The sequence below is a fragment of the Ustilaginoidea virens genome, chromosome 3 (assembly GCF_000687475.1).
Source record: "Ustilaginoidea virens chromosome 3, complete sequence".
NCBI classification, from domain to species: domain Eukaryota; kingdom Fungi; phylum Ascomycota; class Sordariomycetes; order Hypocreales; family Clavicipitaceae; genus Ustilaginoidea; species Ustilaginoidea virens.
The window spans coordinates 4,690,653-4,712,832 of NC_057318.1; the positions used below are offsets into that span (position 1 = coordinate 4,690,653).

The 22,180-nt window shown below is 54.8% G+C and overlaps 5 protein-coding genes across 5 annotated transcripts; 3 read left to right on the top strand and 2 right to left on the bottom strand.

The window, feature by feature from the left end:
* Nucleotides 1-397: 397 nt before the first annotated feature.
* On the bottom strand, nucleotides 398-3,915 carry UV8b_04173 (uncharacterized protein; the record flags this gene model as incomplete). Its single annotated transcript, XM_043141671.1, has 4 exons — nucleotides 398-543; nucleotides 632-1,333; nucleotides 2,278-3,387; nucleotides 3,555-3,915. The coding sequence occupies 4 exons, from the start codon at nucleotides 3,913-3,915 to the stop codon at nucleotides 398-400; spliced, it is 2,319 nt and encodes a 772-aa protein (XP_042997605.1).
* Nucleotides 3,916-5,805: 1,890 nt separating this feature from the next.
* UV8b_04174 (uncharacterized protein) lies at nucleotides 5,806-6,048 on the top strand (the record flags this gene model as incomplete). The annotated part of the gene is made up of 1 exon (XM_043141672.1): nucleotides 5,806-6,048. One exon carries the CDS (start codon nucleotides 5,806-5,808, stop codon nucleotides 6,046-6,048), a length of 243 nt encoding a protein of 80 aa, XP_042997606.1.
* A 1,387-nt stretch (nucleotides 6,049-7,435) lies between these two features.
* On the bottom strand, nucleotides 7,436-8,838 carry UV8b_04175 (uncharacterized protein; the record flags this gene model as incomplete). The annotated part of the gene is made up of 6 exons (XM_043141673.1): nucleotides 7,436-7,528; nucleotides 7,694-7,789; nucleotides 7,842-7,949; nucleotides 8,190-8,325; nucleotides 8,562-8,609; nucleotides 8,801-8,838. The coding sequence occupies 6 exons, from the start codon at nucleotides 8,836-8,838 to the stop codon at nucleotides 7,436-7,438; spliced, it is 519 nt and encodes a 172-aa protein (XP_042997607.1).
* Nucleotides 8,839-12,623: 3,785 nt separating this feature from the next.
* UV8b_04176 (uncharacterized protein) lies at nucleotides 12,624-13,064 on the top strand (the record flags this gene model as incomplete). Its single annotated transcript, XM_043141674.1, has 1 exon — nucleotides 12,624-13,064. One exon carries the CDS (start codon nucleotides 12,624-12,626, stop codon nucleotides 13,062-13,064), a length of 441 nt encoding a protein of 146 aa, XP_042997608.1.
* Nucleotides 13,065-16,794: 3,730 nt separating this feature from the next.
* UV8b_04177 (uncharacterized protein) lies at nucleotides 16,795-17,202 on the top strand (the record flags this gene model as incomplete). Its single annotated transcript, XM_043141675.1, has 1 exon — nucleotides 16,795-17,202. The coding sequence occupies one exon, from the start codon at nucleotides 16,795-16,797 to the stop codon at nucleotides 17,200-17,202; it is 408 nt and encodes a 135-aa protein (XP_042997609.1).
* Nucleotides 17,203-22,180: the final 4,978 nt, after the last annotated feature.

Genomic DNA, 22,180 nt, shown 5'->3' on the forward strand with positions numbered 1-22,180 from the left:
CATGAAAAGATGGGCAAATGCCGCTTCCGAATGAAACACGCCTTCACAGTTCCTATCAAATGGCCAGGGTGGATTCCATCCATCAGAGATCCCAAAACTAGAGGTTGCGTTGGGGCAAGTCCAACATGCTATTTCCGCGCTGGCTGCAAGAGTGAAGCAGGTCGAGGAAGATAGAATAAAGCTGGCACCATCCATCTTCCGACGTCATGACGAGGAATCCCCGTTCCTGAAAAGAAGCGAAAGCGTCGTCGCTTGTGGGGAAACCCGCAAAGGCCCGGTCGACTGGAGCCGAAAACGGCGCAAAAAAAAAAAAAAAGAAAAGAAAAGACCCCGGTGCCGATCGGATAGATAGAATCCACTCAAAAAGCCGTCACGAAAGACGTGCCGCAAACTGTGGTTAATCCTGATTTGTGGCCTCTCCGCGGCTCCGTCGATCGTTCCATTTCCGTTTGCCAGCCCGCGTCTCGTAGTGCGGCGCGACGGCTACAACGTCCTGCATTGTGCCCTCGATAGCAGCCTTGGTCTTGTTGCGGTACGTGTCGACTGTTATGGAACCAACAAGTTAGCAAGTGCCACATTGCACAGGCGCAGGAACAGGCGCAAGGCGGCCTTCTTCCGGGTTGCCACTCACGAGCTCGTTGAAGGAAAACGGTCCGTCCTGCAAAGACGCGACTCTGAAGCCAGGCCATCCGGTACGCCATGTCGTTCAGTTTTACCTCTTTGCTGCGGCAAGACCTCTTCATCCTGGGCACCAGAACCCCGCCACTCCCCCCTTCGGCGAGCGACATTTGCACCGCTTCGCTAGCAGACTTGCGGGCTCTTCGAGCCCCGGAGTCACGTCCTTCCGTCTCTTGAATCTTATCGTCGTCGCATTCATCTTGGACGAAAAACTGAGCACCCGACGCGCTCGGGGGAGGGCTCTGCATTTCTCGAGGGAAGTAGCTGCGGGGAAACACGCTGGCGCCTTTTCGAAAGCTGTCGGGAATCTCGTTGGTGTCCACGCCGTCCAGAGTGACCCGCACGCGCAACCTCGACCCCCGCATATTATCGTCAACCAGAATAAACTTTCGTTTCCTCGCTTCCGGAACATCCGGGAAGAGACCGTCGGGCTCGTTGGCTGAAGCCCTACCATGAGTTCGTGCGGGAATCGCACTCCCGCTTGTTCGAGGCGCCATGTGAGACATCTGCCCTGCCTGAGCACTGGCAGGGTAGCCTTGACCGACGTATCCGGTAAAGACGTGCGTAGGTCTCACATCGTCTCCCCCGCCATGAGTGCCATGGGCTGTTGCAGTTTGGTGATGCTGGTGTTGATCTTGATAGACAGCTCCGTGGCCTCAACGAAATCATGTTAGCCCAAGCACACTATCAAGATTGGATGGAATGAGGCGAGAAATGTCTTGGATCGGGGAAGGGGACAACAAGCGAATCGATATCGACGATTGAACAAACAGAAACTGTTTTTTTTTTGCTCTTTTTCCCCTTGCTTCTTTCTCTTCTTTGTTCTCGATCATCTTTTCGTCGACACAGAAAACACGCATTTTTTTTTTGTTCTCCCCCCCCAATCGATAACAGAGCAACTGACTGAGCAAGCAACTTTTATAGCCATAAAAGACAACGCAGATTGAGCTCATCTAGGAGTGTTGCATAAAACAAACAGCAGCAATGCGAGAGAAAAACACACGAAAAAGAAAAATCCTGCACAGTCGCCACCTTCATGCGACTTTATCATAAAGTACAATAGACTTGGAGAAGCAGTACCCTTGACCGTGGGCCGTAGTATCCGCCTGCGCAACTGAGAGTACTCGGTTCGTGAGGCTACTCCGACCAAGATCATAGACCGTCATGCCACACACGACAAATGACAACAGGAGAAAAATAGTATGTAGCAAGAGATGGGCAAGGGGGAGGGGGGACAAGAATTTGCGCATATAGCAGGCCAGTTTTCCAGGCGACACCAAAATTGCCAGAAGCTTAACCAAAAGAAAGAAGAAAATGACCCTCAAAAAGGACAAGGAAAGCCGCCGCCGATGAATTTTATACAAGATTTTTTGTGACAGCAGAAAACAATTTTTTTTTTGGTACCAAGCACATTCGGGGGTAGGAGGGAAGGATTTGGTATCATGAACAGAATCAACGATGACGGCGAATTCGGCAAGGCCGCGCGCAGTGCAGTGCAGGGTGCAGGTGTGAGATGACGGGAGGCAAATGGGGCAAGTCCAAAAGCAAGCAGGTGTGCGAACAAATACTAAAGACATCACATCTGATGATGAAACATACCGACTTCATCTCCGCCTGGAGCGTTTCCATCATGATGCCCGGCATGGTGGTGCATGGGTTGGCCCATGCTGCCCATACCTGGCTTACCCATGGGTGGTGGTGCCCCATGCATCGGGGCGGGAGCCGCAGAAATCCCTGAGGGCCCGCTGGGGCCAGGAAGGTGTGAAGCGCCCGAGTGAGGCGTGGGGGTTCCCTGAACCTGCTTGCGATTGTTCATCTTTGCCATGCGGCGAACTCGTCGACTTCGAAGGCGCGGGTCCTGGTTGCTGTTTCGCCAGCTGTCGACGGCTCTCTGGATCAATCCTCGCTTGCCACGCAGCGGCGCGTTGAGTTGTGCCAAGGCCCAGCCTACTCGGTTGCAATCAGTCTCGTACATCAGGCGGTTGCCGCGGTACTGATCCTTGGGGCAGCACGCTCGTGGGTACACGCAGTTCTCCTGCTTGAACTCGGCCGAGAGATCGTCGGTGTTGACGGACTCGACGTCGCAGCGGATGGTGTACTCCATCTTGACACGATCTCGAGAGTATTCAAAGGCGATCCACTGAACGCCGTTGCCGTCTTGTCTCACAACCAGCGGGGTGGTTGCGGGGATGGGACCCGGGGCAGCGTTTGGGTTCACGCCGGGACCAGCGTTGCCGGGGCTTTGCATTTGCGATCCGTTTGGTTGGTGCTGCGTCTGGGTCTGCGCCATGGGCGAAGCCTGAGCCTGTTTCTGGAGCTGAACGGGCACCTGGGGTTCGATCTTTGTCCGCGGGCTCCCCGTCATGCCGGCTTGGGCGTGCTGCGCAGCATGTTGCGTCATTTGATTCTGCGGCGCAGTGTGCGACATCATCATATTAGGCTGAGAGGTCATGGATTGTTGCGGATGATGAGCATGCTGTGCGTACGGGGAGGCGTTTGGGTGGTGCGGCATGGGCTGGTAGTGAGACGGATGTTGGTAATACATTGACTGCTGCAGATGCTGAGATGTCGGTTGTCCGTATAGGCTCCTGTGCTGGTCATGCTGTGAGGGAGAGGCCACAGAGGCCGGCGAGTTGGACTGCGGCGTGTGATAGGACATGGGAGGATATGGACGGGGCATTTGAGCAGCAGCCATCATGTCGGGAGTGTCTGGATGGAAAACAGTTGAGGGGGCCTCGGGTTAGTGTCTTGTTCGACTCGACATGAAGGACGAAAACGAAGCCGAGACGAGAGCTCTCTCTCTCTCTCTCTCTCTCTCTGTCGTGCCGTCGGGAAGGGAATCATGTGCCAAGGGACTGGGAAAGAGGAGAGCGTACCTGCGGATGTGTATCCGCTGTTGGCACCGGGAGTGCTGTAAGGACTTGGGTGGCTGTAGTAACCCAGGTTGTCTTGGGCAGCGCTGGCCTGGTTGCCAGCTTGGTAGGCTTGAGAGAGCGTGTGGTGGGATGAATAGGCGCTCTGCTGGTGTTGGGGCGGAGGCAAGGAATGATGCTGGTGCTGGGCTGCGTGCTGATGGGATTGGTGATGGTGCTGCTGTTGCTGTTGCTGGTGCTGCTGTTGCTGGTGCTGCTGCTGCTGCTGCTGCTGCTGCTGGTGGACGATGCTCGACGGTCGTGAATGATGCAGGTGCTGGGAAGTAGGCGGACCCTGTTGCTGGTGGTGAGAATGATGCTGCATAGAGGCAAGACGCATCAGTAAGACATTCGACGTGGAAGAAGTGGTTTGAGCAGATGCAGAAAGATGACGGGAAGAAGGACGCGTTGGTGTTTTATTCCCCCCCTGGCTGGTGTCATGGTCTGGGGGAGCTCCTGGGTGGAGTGGGCCGTCCCCTGGTGAGGACTGGGATAGCACGGGTGAGGCGTGCTAGACCCAGGACAACCACGCGGATAAAGCAAACCTTGCAGCTTCTGCACGCGAGTTGTGTAAAGGCTGTAAAGGCTCAAGCTCTTTTTGCCTAGGGCACCCTTGAGCGGACCGAACGAGGTTGACCTGACCCAGGCTGACCCAAGCTGCTGACCCAAGGAGATGGGTTGAGATGGGTTGAGATGGACTTGATTGGCAAGCCCCCGCTGGCGTGCGCGTCCCGAGAGGCAAAAGGCAAGCAAAAAGGAAGCAGCAGAAAGATGGACCAGACGTTATGGGGTGCAGCGACCGAACGAACCAGACAAGATGTGGGAAGAAAAAAAAAAAAAAAAAAAAAAAAAAAAAAAAAAAAAAAAAAAAAAAAAAAAAGAGACCGGCGGCGGGCTAAAACGCGGAGGGCAAAAGCGGTGATATGGACAGGAGGAGTAGCGCAGGAGCGAGTGAGCGAGCAAGCTTGAGTTGGAGTGGGTAAATGCAGATGGGCTGACCATGTACTCCGTACCGTTGTGCTAAGCCGCAAGTCGCCAGCCATTCCGCCGGCCTGGCCCAGTACTTTGGGGGGGGGACTTTGGCTTTTGGGTCGAGGGAAGAGGGCCCAAACATCAAGCCACCATGCAGCAGCGGTGGGAGAGTGAGAGATGGATGGCCGGGACATAAGACAAGGACTCGGGAGTATATGATACATAACGAACCTTGGGGCTTTCCAGGCGCATATTTGATTTTGGTCCAGCCCAGAGCCAGAGCAAAAGTCGAAGAGATGAGGGGGACACGAACGCCGCAGGAAGGGAAGAGGGAAAAAAACCAAAAAGAAATCATAAAATAAAAAAAGAGCCCGCGAACTCGAGGCCAAAGGAAAGGAGCACCGGAGCCAAGAAAGATATGGCTTCCATGTGCCTTTCTTTTTTTCTTTTTTCTTTTTTTTTTTTTGAAATCATAAAAACGGCCAAAAAGAAGAGGGTAAAAAAAAAAAGGCAGGCTTATTATCGGGAGAAGGGGGGGGGAGGGGGGGCGGGGCACGGACAAGGGGTGTGGCGTGCGTCGACAAAATATCAAATTCCACCTAGTAATTGGGGCGGCGGCCTAGCGCTCAAAGAGGGTGGCGGGATAACGAGTCGCATGGGAGGGGCCATGGGGGAGATGGAGGGGATGGGCCAACGCATGGTAGAAACGTGACAGGGGGCCTCCTCTCTCTCGGACGGGGACTAGCCAATAAGAGACGCAGCAGCTGGGGCTCCCCCCCCCCTGGGAACGCTATCCTTGGGACCAGCTGCCCAATAGGGCAGTCGACGACCGGGGCCAAAAGGGCAGAAACCAGGATTCAGCCGGGACTTGCGCTTGCTGATCATGACTGGCCCGAGCTGGGGGGACTGGGGGACTGATAATATCTCTCAACGACGAGGTCGGGGTTGGGCTTTTTGCAGGCCTCTGGGTCGGTGGCGCCTGGGCGCCTCTCGTCGTCCGCCTTTCGTCTTCCGCCTTTCGTTCTTCCGCCTTTCGTTCTTCCGACTCTCGCCTCTCGCCTCTCGCCTCTCTTCTTTGCTTTCGTCCTGAGCTGTGCCGTCTTGGAAGCTTCTTGACGCTTGCTGGTTGGGTTGCGGCCACAGGGGCGAAGCGGTGTGGGTAGCAGCACAGCCAGCAAGGTGCGGGCAAACGAGATGACGCCGGGCTTGCGGGTTTGCGGGCTTGCGGGCTTGCGGGTGTACAATGGGGCATGTACCGTGTCCCCCAGCAACACGTGATGACGACGTTTCCGCTGCTGCTGATGTTGCTGTTGTTGCTGGTGTTGCTTGCTGGTTGCTGGTTGGTGCCTTGCCGATGCTGCTGGGTAGTGGTGACAAGGCAGCCGGTGTCGACCGACTGACTGACTACCTCCTATGCAGTTCCAGGAGTCGCCATGCATCGCAGCGCAACCATGTCCCGTTGCCGCCCCTTGCCCAGAGCTTCTGAACTGGCACACCACTAGGTGTTTGCTCATGGCCCCTTGTTGTTGTAGATTCTGTTGACGACGGCAAGGACCAAGGGGTGCCTGCGCGCACGCGTCCATGCCCCAATAGACACCATGCAAATGGTCCACGGCTCCATGCTAGCCCCCCGACCCCTTCTCCCCCGGGGGCACCATGTATGATGTATGCAAAACTTTCCCCAAGAGAGAAAGGGCATGCGCACGCTCTGCGCGACAAGGCCTGGGGGCTGTGGTGGGCTTTTGGCGTCTGTCTGCTTCGAGTCGGCCGAGAGAGCCAGTCTCGACCAGCTCAACCTAGCCCTACTAGCTAGCCTAGCCGTCTCTTCGGATGGCAAGTCTACCGATGACAAGGTGAGGAGGATTCGACCTTCGACCATGCGAATGCGAATGCGTACGGCGCTTGCTCAATCCGCCTTCTTTTCTTTTGGTCTTTTTTGACCCGGTGTGACACTGTCCCGCTCAGCTCTTGATGCCAATGCCAAGTGAGCAGCTCCACCTGTCTGACTGGTTGCAAGATAACGGAAGTGACAAAGAGAAAAAGAGTTGGTGGTCCACTCGGCGCACCTCGCTCTTTCGACAGCCACAGACTGCTTATTTGACGAAAGGCCCCACTGGGCAGCAACATGAATTGTGCGACCTGACTTTGGCTGGTTTTTCTTTTTTTTTTCTTATTTTTTTTAAAGAGGAGAGAGAGAGAGAGAGCTCATGGCGTTGGCGTTGGCGTTGGCTGCCGGCTGCCAGCTGCTAATCTCCACCATCTCTCATCGTATCCGCTTCGTTGCCCACCGGGCTGGAGAAATAAGCGCGGCAGCCCAGCCGAGTCTTTTTTTTTTGTTTTGTGTTTTTTTTTGCACTTGGTGCGGCCGCCAGGCTGAGCTGCCCTGCACTTACGACTTCAATCGCCCATTGTTGAACCCTTTTGGGCCGTCGTTCCAATGCAAGGCCGGGCCCGCTGGATGCACACTGCCGTCTTGGTTCACGCGCCGTGCTCTTGAGGAGACAGCTACCCTTCCTTGAAGAGGAGCGAGAACCGGACGCGCCAGAGGAAGTGGGGAGGGGGCAACATGTACGAGGCAGAAAGCAGGGCCGGCGCTGCCGGGCACGGATCCCTGCCAAAACTCGAACGCGCCGCTTCCTTGTCCCTAGCCATGTGACATATTCGCTCGGTAGATGGAGCTAAATCGCAACGAGGGTCATGGCTATTTGCCAGCGTTGCAGCGGCAAAGCTGATGCTGATGGAGAGAAGGAGCTGGTGCGCTTGTCTTGTTATGCACATTTTCGGCTGGGTGTTTGCGCAACAACGATGCGAAGGAGTGTAGGCATACCCATACCCCTCCCTCCTCCCATCCCCGGGCCCTTGACCTGGTCACCCTAGTCAGAGGTGAAACAGGAGATGTGCTGCTGAGCCCACTGTTGTGTCCTGAGCTGGTCAAACTTGCGACCGGGTTCAATGGATGCTCGGGACTTGTTCTCGAGCTTCCATTAGCGACAGAATGCCGAATGGGGGGCTATTCTGTTTGTCGCTAGATCCAGTGCACACTCGAGCACCGGCAAACAAGGCAAGGGAAAGAAAGAATCGTCGTTTTGACAAACCTGGGACGAGTGAGACCAAGAAACGGGCCAACTTACGGGTTCGGTAAGCGGCTCTTCTTTGAAGTGACCGCGAACTTGCGGGTGGGAAGCCATTGCCACCGTCATGGAGTCGACGCAGGGTTGAGAAAGCAGCTGTTCGACGCGGTCAGCTTCAGCCGGTCGTGTTGTTTAGCAGACGCTTCACCTCTGCTGAGTGATTTCTCCGCGTTGGACGTGCCGAAGGATGCGTGACTGGGAGAAGTAGATTTCCAAGGGTTCCGCCCAATAGCCGGCAAGAGAGTGAAATTTCTTTCTGTCAAGAAATCAGTAAAAAGACGCAATTATGTCGAGAGGGCAGCATGCTTAAAAAAAGGAAGAAAAAAAACGACTGGAGCGCTTTAGGCCATCCTCCAGTCCGGAACGGACGATGCTGTCCTGATGCATATAGTGGCAATATACTCCGCAACTGGGATTCTCGTCTCTTTTTGACGATGAATTTTTGTTGTGGGGGGGGGGCATAAAAAAAAGGCAAAAAAAAAAAAAAAAGACACACCGTCAGATGTCCTCGAAAAGAGCCAAGAGAGAAAGCCGTAGCCTTGTTGAGTCTCAATTTCCGAGAGATATAACAAGGTTTTGAGTACGCAGATAGAGTATGAGTGGCGGTTTGAATGGACTCAGTCTCGTTGCTACTGCTTGCAGATTAGCTCCATCCATGCAGGGTGGGCGACGCTGACGCTGGTGGGCAAGGGTTGATGGGCGAAGAAGCGACCCGGTTGCACAGTCCGTGACCGTGTATCCGTGGCAATTAGTCGCGAAAGAGGGCACTCAGAACGTAGTTGTTGTGAGCAGCAAATCAAGTCATGTATGCTGCGCAGCCCTCGGTCATGCAGGTGTTACTTGGGCCCAAGGCGCATGTTGCACATACCAAGGATGGAGTCCAAGCTGAGCACAGGACAAGCAGAAGCGGAAAAGTCTTTTGCGCTGTGGTTCTTGAGCTGGGGTGGGCACTTTTTTTCATCGTTCATGGAACCGTCAGCTTCCTGTCCTCGGACACGACAATGTTCAAGGAATGGCGAAGAAGGCGGGTTCCTGGTCGCATGCTTGTGGCGGCATCTTTGCCAAGCAACTGAAGCTGGGAACGGCATGGCACGCTGACCGGGTTACCTTGAACTACCGAACCGGTAGTAGGCTTTTGTGAACATGGATTCAAAACATGGTCAGGCACTGGCTGGGTATTCTGCCAACATGGCATACCGGAGCCACCACCCAAGAAAGAAGACCCTCTCCAGAGCACCGAACAACGGGGACTAACGATTCCGACAAATCGGCACCACCCCAAAGCTCCAACGCCGAGGCGGGTAACAAGACTAGGGTCACTGGTACACAAAGGGTGGTGGGGAGGGAAGGGAAAGGAGAAGGGAATGGGGGGAGAGAGGGGGGGGAGGGGGGGGCAGGGCGGACAGGGGGCGACGGAGGAAAAAAAAAAAAAAAAAAAAAGACCACGGGGGGTTGGTTGTTCCTGAGTTGCTTGGCCAGTTTCGCCCAGATGCGTTTGAAGCTCGCACCGCACAATGCACCGTGGAGCCAATATGTACGCAGAGACATCAGAGCAAATTGAGGCTGAAGGCCATCGGCAACTAGCGGTTCCTGACTAGTCGAGAAGCCCACCACTGGGGTCTTGCGCCCCATCCATGGTTTGCGGCATCGGCAATGATGAAGTGTGTGTGCATGGCAATACAAGAGAGCAGTGATCTTACCTCGACTACGCCCGCGGCAATTTTCCTAATGATATTCCCGAGGCTTTTCGAATGTCGTCTGATTTCCTTTTGGTTTCGGAGCAAAACTGGCGCCTGATGGGCAAAGGCCGAGAGCCAAGGTCAGCGCTGGCCCGGAACGAGAGAGGGACAAGAAAAAAGAAAAAGAAGGACGAAAAAAAAAAGGTCAACGGTAGGCACTTGGCATCAGCCCTGCCCGACCAAGAAGGAGAGAGGAGGCCATCCGTACCTAAAAGTCCCGCCAAACTCCCACTAGTGAGGGGTGAAGGGGGGAGGGGGCCGAAGCGACAGTGATTGACGGCAGTACGGAGTGCTGGCTGGTGAATCCGAGGCAAGACTGTATTGTGTGTGTGGATGTGGATGATGGAGGGCACGGCAGGCTGGCGCTTTGACGGCTGCGTCGACAAACTGGATGAAACTCTGGCTCGCAACTCGAATGGGCACAGCGAAACGACGTGAAACAAGCGACGATGAGGACGAACTCGAGTGAGTGTCTTGCAAAGAGACGGCGCCTATTCCGCTGCCGTTGCTGGAATTGTCGTATGCCGATGAGACAGACTCGCTGGAAGGGTGCTTTGTGAGGCGGCTGGAAAAGGTAACAATGCGACCATGACCTCCAACAAGCCTCTTTCTTTCCCTTCTGGGGGCCCACGGCACGGCCGGCGAAGGATCGTGCAAGCAAGGCCAGCGACTCGTGCGAGATGAGGCAGTATTGGTGCGAGATTGGTCGGCTTCGAGGACGTTGTAGCAGCACTTGCCAGGACCGGAGGCTGATGGCAAAGGTTTGGGAGAAGAGCAAGAAGCGAGAAGGAGAGAATAGTTTCAGTTGGCTTGTACAGTATGGTCCCGTCCTTCGGCGCGGAAGGAGCACAGGGGGGAGGGGAGGGGAGGGGAGGGGGTGCGAGGGGGGGAGATGATGGTGCTGTGTACATGTGAGGTACGGCGGCCGGGGAGGGAGAGTGAACCCAACCGGAAGTCCCCTTTTATTACCGTTGAACCTTTTGCTGGTTGCTCCGCGTAGGAGTGTCAACAGCTGGCAGTACATGTGCAAAACAGTTGACACCAGACTGACTGCCAGGAGTTGCGCTGCCAGTCACATACGGACCCGAATTGCAAGGCCATCATCCATATCACGTTGGTCTTGAGCATCATCAATTTGTCAACAGCCTCAGCACAAGCCAGAGCAGCATCATTGCAACCTGCCCCGAGACGCGGGCGACAAGACAGAGAGAAAGGGGGGGCAAAATAAAAATTAAAAAAAAAAAAAAAAAAAAAAAACCCCTCTGGTAGGAAAACCGGAGAAACGGCCTTGCTCCTGTAACGGGTTAATTGGGTTCATTGCATCCCGTAATGATGACTGCATATGAACGGGCTTTGGAATGGCCTCAGATAGGTCCCTCCCTCCTTTGCTCCTTCCCAACCTCATCCCGTTATGCTGCCGTGTGTGGCGCCAGCTCTTTTGGCTCGGAGCGACGGGAGCCAACTGGTTAGCGCCAAAACAACCCCAATCCAGTTAGAAGGGTCCGGTTGAAAAAGGGGTGGGGGGAGGGGCGGTTCAGATGACGCAAGCCATTGACGCTGATAAGCTTTCGTGCCTGTGGTTCTACTCCGTACCGTCTACCACCAGGTTAGGTTAGGTAAGCCACCCAAGGGAACCAGCTCCGTTACGCCGTTACACCTGCTCCGTACCGATCCGCAATTCCGCAATCCTTGGGGAAAGAAAGCTGCGCGCGGACCCGTTCCTTTTTTAATCTTAATTTTAATTTTTGTATTTTTTACTTTTTATTGCCGTCGTCATGCTGCCCGCGCTCTCAACCATTATCACCAGAACCAGAACCAGAACTAGCACCGGCGCGCGGAAGGTGCCTGCCTGCATGTGGTGGTGGTCTATCGGCACGCCAAGACGCGTCTCCAGACGGTTGCGCGACAAAACTCAAACGGAGTCGCATCACACCTGCAGGTCGGCGTGTCTGTTGGTGGACGGTGGACGGCAGGCAGGCAGGCAGGCAATGGGGGATTTGCCGGGCAGTGAGTCTAGCGACTCTACGTCCGCACTCCGCAGCGACCAGACCAGACCGGTCACTCTTTTTTTTTTTTTTTTTCTGCTATGGAGGCTGGAGGCTGGAGGCTGGCTGGATGAAATTGCCCAACGGCCGGGCGGAGTCGGCGCTTCTTTGCACGGAATTGCCTCCGCTGCGACGCAGCACCCCAGGCACCCCCTCCCACTCCCCCCACTCCCCCCACTAATGACCAAGCAAGTGGCTGGGGGTGGGGCCGCTAGAAAGGGAAGTTTCATCCGCTCCTGTGACAGTTTGTCCCCCGTTTGCCGCGCCGGCCCTGGCCAATCAGCGACTGGCCGCTGCATCCCATGCTGGTCCTGCCAGCTGCTCAAGTTTTTTGGGTGACACTGGATGGCTGGAGCAGGTCTCCATGTTCATGTCCGGATCTGTTTCGTAAATTGACAAAGCATGTGTAAAATAAAAAGGCTAAAAAAAATTAATAATAAAAAGAGGGAAAGAAAAGGAGAAAAGAAAGTGTTATTTCCCAGGTTGGCGGCAGAATCCATGCAGGTCAAGCTCGCTCGCTCACACACACACACACACGCACGCACATACGCACACATGGCAGGCATCATGGCGGGTGACCCCCCCCCCCCCCCCCCCCCCATATCGAGAAGCAGCGCGAGGGGCCCCTGACTCCCATGACTCCCATGACTCCCTCCCCCTGAGCAGCCAGAGCACGGATCCATGATCCATGTCCCTGGCATCCATCCCATGGCGTAGGCGGTCCGCTCTTCCGACGAGCCTAGACAGGACATGAGGGCCATGCGCCCCTTTGCCTGCTCGACGGCAGGCACTGCTTTCTTTGTACATGGTATTTTCCTCGGTGGACCATGGGGCTCGATGGGTAGATTGCTGTCCTGGTAGATTGGCATAGGGTAGGTGTTTTCCCCCGTCCTTCTTTTCTTCTCTCAGCCGGCAAACTGAGCAACGGTGACAGCCAGACATGTGCTCCGTACTTAGGCCGTTTGAATCTACCGTAGTCTTTTGCTATCAAGTGCTGATGATGTCGACCCGGCTGTCGTGGCCCGGGGCAATCCGGTCGAATCTGCGTCGTCTCAAGTAGTCGAAAGAGGCGTTGGCTTTTCACGACGACACCCCCCTGCCGGGCAGGGCAGGCGGCTTTTGGTGACTGTCTATTGAGAAGCAGGGATGGGCTACAACGGGCATAGATCTGAAGCTCTCCGCTGTCAGCGGCGAGTGGGAATGGCGTCAAAAAAAAAAAAAAAGAAAAAAAAAAAAGATTGGCGCCAGCGGCTGGAACGTCTGAAAGTCTTCTGGAAGAGTGTGGAGATGATGGATGGATGGATGGGTATGGGCTGGGACCTGGGGCTGCAGGTGGCAGGTGGCAGGCAGGTGGCAGATAGCCGCAAGGCACCAGACAGCACAGCACAGCACAGCACAGCACAGCACACGGCATCCCAGGACCAGGGCATCTGCGTCGAACAAGGCACGGCACCAGACACAAAGGACCAGCAAGGACCAGCAAGGCCAGCAAGGACCAGCAAGGCCAGCAAGGACCAGCAAGGCCAGCAAGGCCAGCAAGGCCGGCATGGCCGGCATCAATCTCAGCCCTACACGGGCCGGGCCTGAGCTTGCATCCGACTCCAGCGTCCCGCGCCCTGCTTACAGCCTTACAGCAGACCAGACCGTTTCCCCCAGGTGCCGTCTCGAGGCAGCAAGCAACTCACACTTGGCAGCCAGGATGCCGATGTCACCCATGGAAAACAACCTCACAGGCCCCCCTTCCCCCCCAACTGGTTCCCATCGACGAGGAGACGCCAGGCCCCCCTTCCCGACCTAACTGCATCATCATTGTCCCATCCCCGAGCCTCGTGTGCCCCTTGCGAACCGAACGCCTCCACGGCTCAAACCCGCTGCTCGCCCTGACCACGTGGGCGTCGGAAGCGAGGTGGTGAAGGGAAAAAAAAAAACAAAAAAACAAAAAACAACAAAAAACAACAACAACAAAAACTCGCCGAAACCACCGCGTCCGATGCCCCCAACAAGCCAAAACACAGTTTGCAAAGCGTAAACAGCATCGTCTCCGCCGCTTTCGAAAATGGTGGGCCAGGTTGAAAACCGACGGCAGATTCGGAGTCCGTGGAAGCCGGTGCCAACTCGGGGCAACGGCCTGGTCTGGCGCTACGCGAATGAGATGTAAGTCTCGCAGAGAAGAAGAAGAAGAAGAAGAAGCACGGAGAAGAAGGAGCGACCCGGCCGTCCAATCATGGTGGGGTTCAATTTGTCTGCGCACCAATTCAAATGAATGGGCCGCGCGCCAAGTAACCTGCGAAGCGCGTTGGCGCAGGGCGGCTGACGTACGTTGACGCCGGCAGCATGACGCGGTAAGCTGGCAGCTACGGAGTTGTAGACTTGGCAATGTTGGCTTGGTAATGTTGGCTCGGCGACGCTGACTCGGTAGTGTTGGCTGGTAGTGTTGGCTGGTAGTGTTGATTGGTAATGTCCCCTCGGTAATGTCGTCTCCGTACCAAGAGCTTCAACCTTGGCAAGCCCAGGCAAGACAAGACACCAAGACAACAGCTCGCGCTTAAGCGCGGCAAGCCTCGGCGCCAGCAGCCCCCTCCCGCCCTGGTCTTTTCCCTCGTCTTATCCACACCTTTTTCCTGTTCTTTTTTTTTCTTTTTATCTTGTTTTCTTCTTTTCTCTTTTCTTTTCTTTCCTTTTTTTGCTACACCCCCTCCCCTTCCCGACCGGATATGCATCGTCGAGGCAAATGCATGAATTGAATTCGAATCCCTATCCCGGCACAACACAAATCGAAACCCGAAATTCCCTTGGCGGCCAATCATGCGACCGGATGGGGACGGAGCGGGGTGCCTGTAATCTTACCTTTTCGCTCTTTCTTTGTTTTCTTTGTTTTCTTTTATTTACTATTTTTATTTTATATATATCTAATTCTTTTTCCCCTTCTCTGCTCAAATGACTCCCAAATCCTTTGCTCGCACGCTCACTCACCCCCCCCCCCCCCCATGTACGTCCTTCATCCAACGTCAGGGGCTCATTGTGGCTGATCAGGGGAAGGGGGATTGCAACTTGGCAGCAGGCACTGGCGGCAAGCACTGGCAGCAGGCGGCACGCCCGTCCAATGCGAGCCAGGCCCTGGTGACGGTGCATGATTTCTCCAGCTGGGCTGCGAAGCGCGTCATTGTGCTCCGTAGCCAAGCCAGTCCGACCCAAGCACCAAGGTACGACGCGTGCTAATAATGCAGCGTGCCGAGTCGGATAGCGGACTTGGTGCCGGGGGCGGATACGGGGGCGTCATGACGTCTGCGGGTGAGGGTCTCTGATGACTGTTTTCTTTTTCCTGTTTTCCTTTTCCCTTGTCTCTCCTTGGACGAGTATTTCAGGAAAACCTGTTGGGCCTACGGCATCCATTGGTTCTCTCGTAAATCTTGGCAACTTGCGACGAAATTAGGCTTGTCCGTCAAAACCGGCAGAGCGCAAAGTCCAGCCCTTTCTTCCTACAGAAACAAGAAACAAGACATCATCGTGGCCAAGGCAAGTGGGGAAAGCCTCCAGAGAAGCCTGGAGGGAGTCGTCGATCCGTTCACATCCGAGTCCCCAGGTGGGGGGGGGTATTAAGACGAGAAAAGCCGGGGGGGTTGCCAAGGGGAGATTGCAGATTGTCATGGCGAGGCCGCAACTCCGTGCTCGGTACTCCGTACAGAATCACAGTAATATCGGCACAAGAGGCTGACCGACAGAGAGTAATAAATCGGAAGCCCGTCTGGGGCGTCTGTCTGTTTGCACGGACCGCGGTAGATGCCGGCTCCCACACCTCACCATCACTTGTGGGTACGGCAGCTTCCTGGCATTTAGAAAAGCTCACGCACGCTGCTACTCTCAAAGCTCCTCCGCAGCCCAGACGAACAAGGGACCGGGACAGGCGTAGCGCGGCGTAAGCTGTTTGGGCGAGGCAATGACTCAATTTCCCTGTCCAGCCGAGTTGACACGGATTGTCGCGGACGCGAGGGGTGGCTGGGCCCGCGCGCCCCGGGAGAGGTTTTTTCTTTGCGGAAAAGGAAAAGGGGTGTGTAGGTGTGTGGGTCGAGGACCAGACAGGACAGGACAGGACAGGACTGATGCGGCTGCACAGGATGGTACCGACTCGCGCAGCAACGATGGAAATTAACTAGAGGAGAAGAAGACGCGATGCAAGACGAGCAAGAAACAAAACCATAATGTCGTCTTCAAGGCCGGTTGATAGCGCCTGGGCCCACGACCCCAGTACAGTCAGACAATCAGCCCACTGCTGCCAACAGCTGCCCACAGCCGACTTGCCAGCGCAGCCGCAACAGCCAGGCACCTACGTACCGGGTACCTACGCAGCACCACCCGCGCTGTACCCAGCCCCCAAGCCAACCGGCTGGCTGGGCGCCAAGAAGCCTCTCGCGCCCCTCCCCACCCCCCCCCCCCCCCCGGGGCTTCCGGGCCATTAGAAGGTTTCTATTATTACCATCACCACCACCATTACTTTTCATCTATTTTCCTTCTTCTCTTCAGCTAAAAAAAAAAAAAAAAGAGGGAAATAAAAAAAAACAAAATAGAAACAAAACACGAGGGGGCGCGCGGCCGCCGGCAGCCGCGCGCGGGTGTGATGTGAGAATGACCGCGGAGCTTGGTGATATTAAATGCCGCACATGTGATATCACACAAAACCCACGTGTTGCAAAGCTCGCATGATGAGAGCTTGACAAGGCGGTTACGTTGCGGGTCCGACAGGCTGCTTTGGGCTGCCCTGGTACTCGGGACTTGGCTGGTACTTGCTCGCTGCCCCGCTCTCTTGGGAGGTACGCATGTACCTGGACTGGTTCTGGCGTCCAATTTCTATTTCAGCGACCAGTCAGTCCTTGAATTGATGACTTTGGGGCTTTTAGTCTGGCTGGGGACATCTGGACATGGCTTTACTAGGTACGGACTACAGGCCCTGCCAAGCGTTCATGGGGGTACATGCTTGTACCAGGTACCTACCTGTATGTTGCATTGCACCGCACTGCACCGCACTGCACCGCACTGCACCGCACTGCACCGCACCGCACAGGGCCCAGGCAGCGCGTCTGACTCTGGTCCTTGTTTATCTCGATTCACCCTCTGTCCCGTACTTGTTCCCTTTTTATTTTTTTTATGGGCCTATTTTCTTTTTTTCTTTATTTCTTTATTTCTTTGTTTTCTTTTTTCTTTCTCCCCCCCCCCCCCCCCCCCCCGTTCTTCTCTTCTCTCTCTCTCTAGTCTAGGGCCACCTTCTCTGGCTCGCATCCCGCGCCGTTTGCGGCAGGGATCCCTCAATGCGCGACGCAGCATGCGCATCGCATCGCATCGCATCGCATCGCATCGCGCTCGGGGCTGCACTGCAGCACTCCCGGGTGGCATGGGCACCATCCCCCGTCGTTGGCTTGCTTTTGTCTGCCGCGTCGCGCTCGCGCTTCTCGATCCTCTTGGTTGGGAAGCTGCGCTGCGGGCCTGCGTCGGTGTCGATATGGGCGTGCCCGCTCCGTACAAACCTCGAGATGAGCGACTGCGTGACGAGAAATTGCTGTTCCCGTCGCATTGTGCATGGGGGATGGATGTTGAAATTGCGTTGCCGCAGCCACGTTGTCTGCCTGTCTTCCTCTCTTGTTTGCTTTCTTGCTTCCTTGCTTCCCTGCTCTCCGGAAAGGGCCGGGGTGCGTGCTTGCTTTTGTGTGTCTTCGGCGGCCGCAAAGTCTAAAATGTCCCTCGGGCCGGCACAACATCATGTCTCGAAAGGGGTTTGGGCTCTCGTGGCATCAATTCCACCAGGTTGACGATGTGAATGAAATGTTTGCTTTGCTACTCATGCTTGTCCAGCTTGCCCAGCTTGTCCAGCATTGCCGTGGTTTGCCTTGTCCTAGCCTCGTAAAGTTGGCGATAACACCGCAGGGAAAACTCCCCAAGTCTCGTATGCAGGCGGACAACCCACGTGCCGGTTTCTGCGCAAGTCCTCCTCCCATCATCTGCCCGTATCACCTCACACGGGCCTCCCCCCGCTACATCTCCTTGCTCGTCTTCCCTCGCACAACGTGCTGCCTGGTCCGGAAAGTTGGGAAAAGAAGGTGGTGCAAAGGTTCAAAAGCCTCATCGCGCCCCTCGGCTGACCCTGGGGCACCGTTCCCCTTCCAAACCTGCCGGCTGGATCAAAGGGGCCATCGTGACACAGGGGACACGGCGGAATAAAATACGGGATCCTGTACTCGGTGGCACTTTGCCAAAATCGGGTTAAAAGCAACCACCTTGGATCTTGTCCCCTCGTCTCGCTCGCTGCCGAAGAATCCGATGAATGCTTTTCCCTCTCCCTTTTAGACAAGGAGGGGGCGTGGCACAAGACGCCATCGATGTGAGCTGTGCTGTGCTGTGCTGTGCTGTGCTGAACGAGGGCATTCGCCTTTCTTGTATTTTCCGCAGCGAAGGCGATACTGCGTCGTGAGTGTATATTTCAAGTGAAATCCCGCTCGGCGCTCGCCCGGGACGGAAAGACGACGAATCCAACGCAACAACGTGGTGATGGCCAAGCCAAGTTAAAGCTGATGTCCAAGACTCGGCAGGCAAACGCGTGTCCGCCGCTTCCTGCTTCCTCTTGCTAGTCAAAGTCACATATAGAGCCGTAGCTGTGATGGAGATGACTTTGAGCGAGATTGAGACCCCCCGCCCCCCGTGGTTTTTCGCATCAGCCATGAGGACGGTATGTACGGCGAAAACGACTACAAACCGGTCTTGAAAAAAAAAAAAAAAAAAGGAAAAAGACTGCAAGAGCCGACGAGTTTCATGGCCAAGCTCCGTCGTTTTGTGTGTCCATCTTGGCTTCACCTCGTACCAACGAAAAACCCTTGCTTTTGCGCACCCTTTCCGTCACACCCTCCTCCACCTGCATCTCCAACGCCGCCCTGGTAACGTGCTCCCTCATGCTAAACTGCTGCAGTTTGCATTTCCGCAATATAGCCAGCCCTGTGTGCCATGCTGGGGTTGCGCTGGGGTTTCGCTGGGGCAAGGCTTTTGTGAGCTCATCAACCAATAGCCTCAAACCACCCAGAAGTACAGAGTAGGCCTGTGCTAGAAATGCAACGGCGTTGATTTTGGTTGAGACGAGGGCAACTGGTTTATCCCTTCCATCCCTACGATTGGTGACAACATGCATGTAATCGACTTGTGACGTAACCTCTGCTTTCTCTGCTTTTCACAGCGCAGGTAAAGAGGCGTCCTGTGCCGGCTTCGGCTTGCCGCAGCTATTGCTCGCATGATCGTTACCTAGACAGACGGTATGGTAAATACTTGTCAGGACATGTCAGAGGCTAAAGCCGCTGCTGGGACCTATCGTCGTTCCTAGTTCGACAAGTGTGTTGTAATCAAAATGATGCTCAATAGCTTGACAAGCAAAGTATATGGAGCAAATCACCGTCAGCACCTGCACGTGGAAAAAAACATCATCAAACGAAGTCAGTATTTTGGGCGGGATATACCTTGACGAATCCGCCGTGACCCCGTTCTATCTACTTGCTTCCACAAGAGGCCGAAACTGCTGCTCCATCATTGAAACGTGCTTGAGACCAAGGTCTATAACTTTAGGAGCAAACCGTGTCCTGGTCAAGCGTTGGTCGTGTAAGCCCGTCAGACGCGGGCTTGGGTATCATCGGCAAGTTTTGCAAAGGTCAGTACTATTTAGTAGCACACGGACCAAGTCAGCAAGTTGGCACAAAAGAGCTTATTCAGTATGCCACCATGTATAGGCCAAGACTTGTGCCTCTACATTCCAACATGTACCAACCTTTTGATGCGTAGAAGGCTGCAATCAAGAAACTGCATATTAATATACTCGGCCGATTGTCTCGGGTTTCTTTCGGGACTCGCCTTTGAAGGACATGGGGCCGCAAAAGAAGAATGAGAAACAAAATGATGATGGAGAATAGACCTTCCAAATAGTCGTAACAAGGCAAGGTTTGGTTCGAGGCGAGGGATAGTTGGGTTCCATTAAGCCTGGTCTTCCGCGTACAACTGTGTACGGCGTACAACTGTGTACGGCTACAAGAGTTCTCTGTCGACAAAGGATGACAAAAATCCCGACGTTGGACAGCTAGGTGTCCAACCGCCCTCCGATTTCGAGGCATGCTGGTGATATCTGTCCGGGATCGCTGACTACGAAAATGCAGAGTCCAGGTGGCATCGGCAGCAGGAAGGTTCATGCTCACTGTCCCGAGATTGCACGACGCGCCAGTCCAATGACATTGCTTTCCCCGTCTAGATTAATAGCCGGTATATGATCCACTGGCATGGGTTGGGAGTAGATGTATTTCCGTACAAGGAATGGTAAGCCTTGCTGAACATGAACGCGAATGTTCAGGATGGTGTCCGCAATTGATGTCGGCCTTTTATGCGCAACGGTCAATGCATGGGAGCGAGCATATTAAGCCTCGGCAAGGGCAGGCATGTGCAGCAAGCAAGCAGCGGTGCTATGCCACATATCCTTATAAGGGACGCAAAGAGCAGAGGGTGGGGGGCTGGTAACCTGAACAGCCGGTAGGTAATGTAATGATCGCAGCCGCCTCTGTGTTCGACCGTGACTCGCATCGAAAATGCCACAAGTCACAGATCTGCCGCCTCTGCACGGTGAGATGCCGTCCGTTGACGTGTACTTGGCCTTTCTCCTGGTCTCGTCAGTCACTCACTGGCTGTTTCAATGCATGGTGACAGAGGGTGTCTGAGCGTGCTCTCCACGCGCACTGACGGGTCATGATGCTGATGTTTGTTGACGATGGAAAGCTGACACGGAGCGACGGGTGGCAAGAGGGTCGGGGACGTGAGAAGCGGAAAACAAATGACAACTGGACGAGGTAGGTGTAGTCAGAGGAAAAGGTTGACTCGGTATGAACCAAGTTGCTTACCCGATTTCTATCCTTGCTGTCAGCCAGGTTAGGTAGGTAGTCAGTGTCTTGCTTGCGTCTTACCTGCGTCTTGCTTGACTGTCTTGTCAGTGTCTTGTCAGTGTCTTGTCTGTCTGTGTCTTGTGTCTGTGTCTTGTGTGTCTTGTCTGTCTGTGTCTTGTCTGTCTGTGTCTTGCTTTCGTCGTTGGTTCGGGGTACTGCACATGACTGCTGATTGGCGGAAGCAGCCAGCAGCAATAGGCAGGCAGGCAGGGCAGTGGACTGTCGGGCGTGCCTTCTGCTTCCGGGTTTTCAACGGCACAGCGCATGGGCTCCGTACTCGGGGCAGGAAATGAAGGTGGGGCAAAGGGGCAACAGAAGTCGTCATTGGACTCACACTTTTGAAGTTCAGAAACCTAACGGAGTACCTCTTGTAAAGCATCAGACATGCTCGACCAAGGGATTACGGCGCCGCAGATCATCATCGGGCGTCTTTCAATGGGCAAAGTAAAACAGAGCGAACAAAACGAAACAAGAGCAAGACGCGAAGGCGAAGGCCTTGACATTGGTTGGCAGATGGCATTATTACTAAAAATGATGGATTTCCACGGCAAAAAGATGGTTTAATTTTAAACCTAATGAAAGTGCTCCCGTATTCGTGCCCTTTGTCTGGTACGAGGAATGGCGCGTGTCGTGCGCACGGAGTGCGAGCACATGGTTGACGTGATGGCAGCATCCGTACAAATCAGTCGTGGGTGTATTGCAGTGTATTGCAGTGTGTTGCAGCGTGTTGCAGTGTGTTGCAGTGTCAGGATTAACCAGTGGCGGCAATCTGTGACAAATCTAGGCACAAAGCATGTGGGGACCTGTTCCTGCAATGAAACTCCAATGTTGCCGGGTTTCTGCCACCAGTCCCACGGCCCAACCACCAGGCGCAGGGCTCCCTCGGAGTCCCTCCCCTTCATCCACCTCGTCAGAGCCTGGATTTCTCCCTTGAAGATGGATGGATACCAGGTTAAGCATTGGGCAGCAGATCTGTTGCGAGGTGCGGGACCTGATCAACGGCGACGGCGTCGCCTGATGAAAACGTGCAACCTTGATCCGGATACAGTGCTTGCACCTACAAGCCCACGCTAAGTGTTCGATTTCCGGAAAGAAAACGTCCACTGTGGTCTGGCTTGTTGACATCAACAAAGTTGGCCAGTGCCCTGGGGGCCAACGCCACGTATAGCGTCAAAAACCCCCAGGGCGTCCATCTGCTTACGTCAGTCAATCCAGCTGGTCAGCCGAAATTCTTACGGACCTTGGCCCCTTGCAGCTGAAGGCTAAAGCTGTTTGACGCCATGTCCCATGCATGACTGGCAGGTTAATGTCTGGTCAATTGCAATTTGGATTTCGGCACCAACCATACCCTAGGTAGGTACCTGCCTAACGTAGGTAGTACGTAGGTGGGTACCTGGATACCTAATGAGATACCTAATCGACAACAGGCGCACCAGCATTCTGGTCTGGTGTGGTGACTCCTTCACTAGGTACCTACATTAGGTACCTTACATAGGTATGTACCTAACCTACCTAACGGAGCACACCCTTACAGCGCGTCAAGGTACAGAGTGCGCAGGTGGTGAATCTTGGTGCTTGCTTGCGCGCCCGTGTCTTGAACGGGCCACTGGCGATCCCTGTCACAGCCTGGAGGAACAGAGAGAGAGAGGCCTTGGTTGCTCGGCGCTCGCTCGGAATGGCGCGATTGCGTCCGATTTGCGGGGGGCAACGGTTGGTCATCTCGGCCTGTGTGTTTTGACTGACAAGAACAAG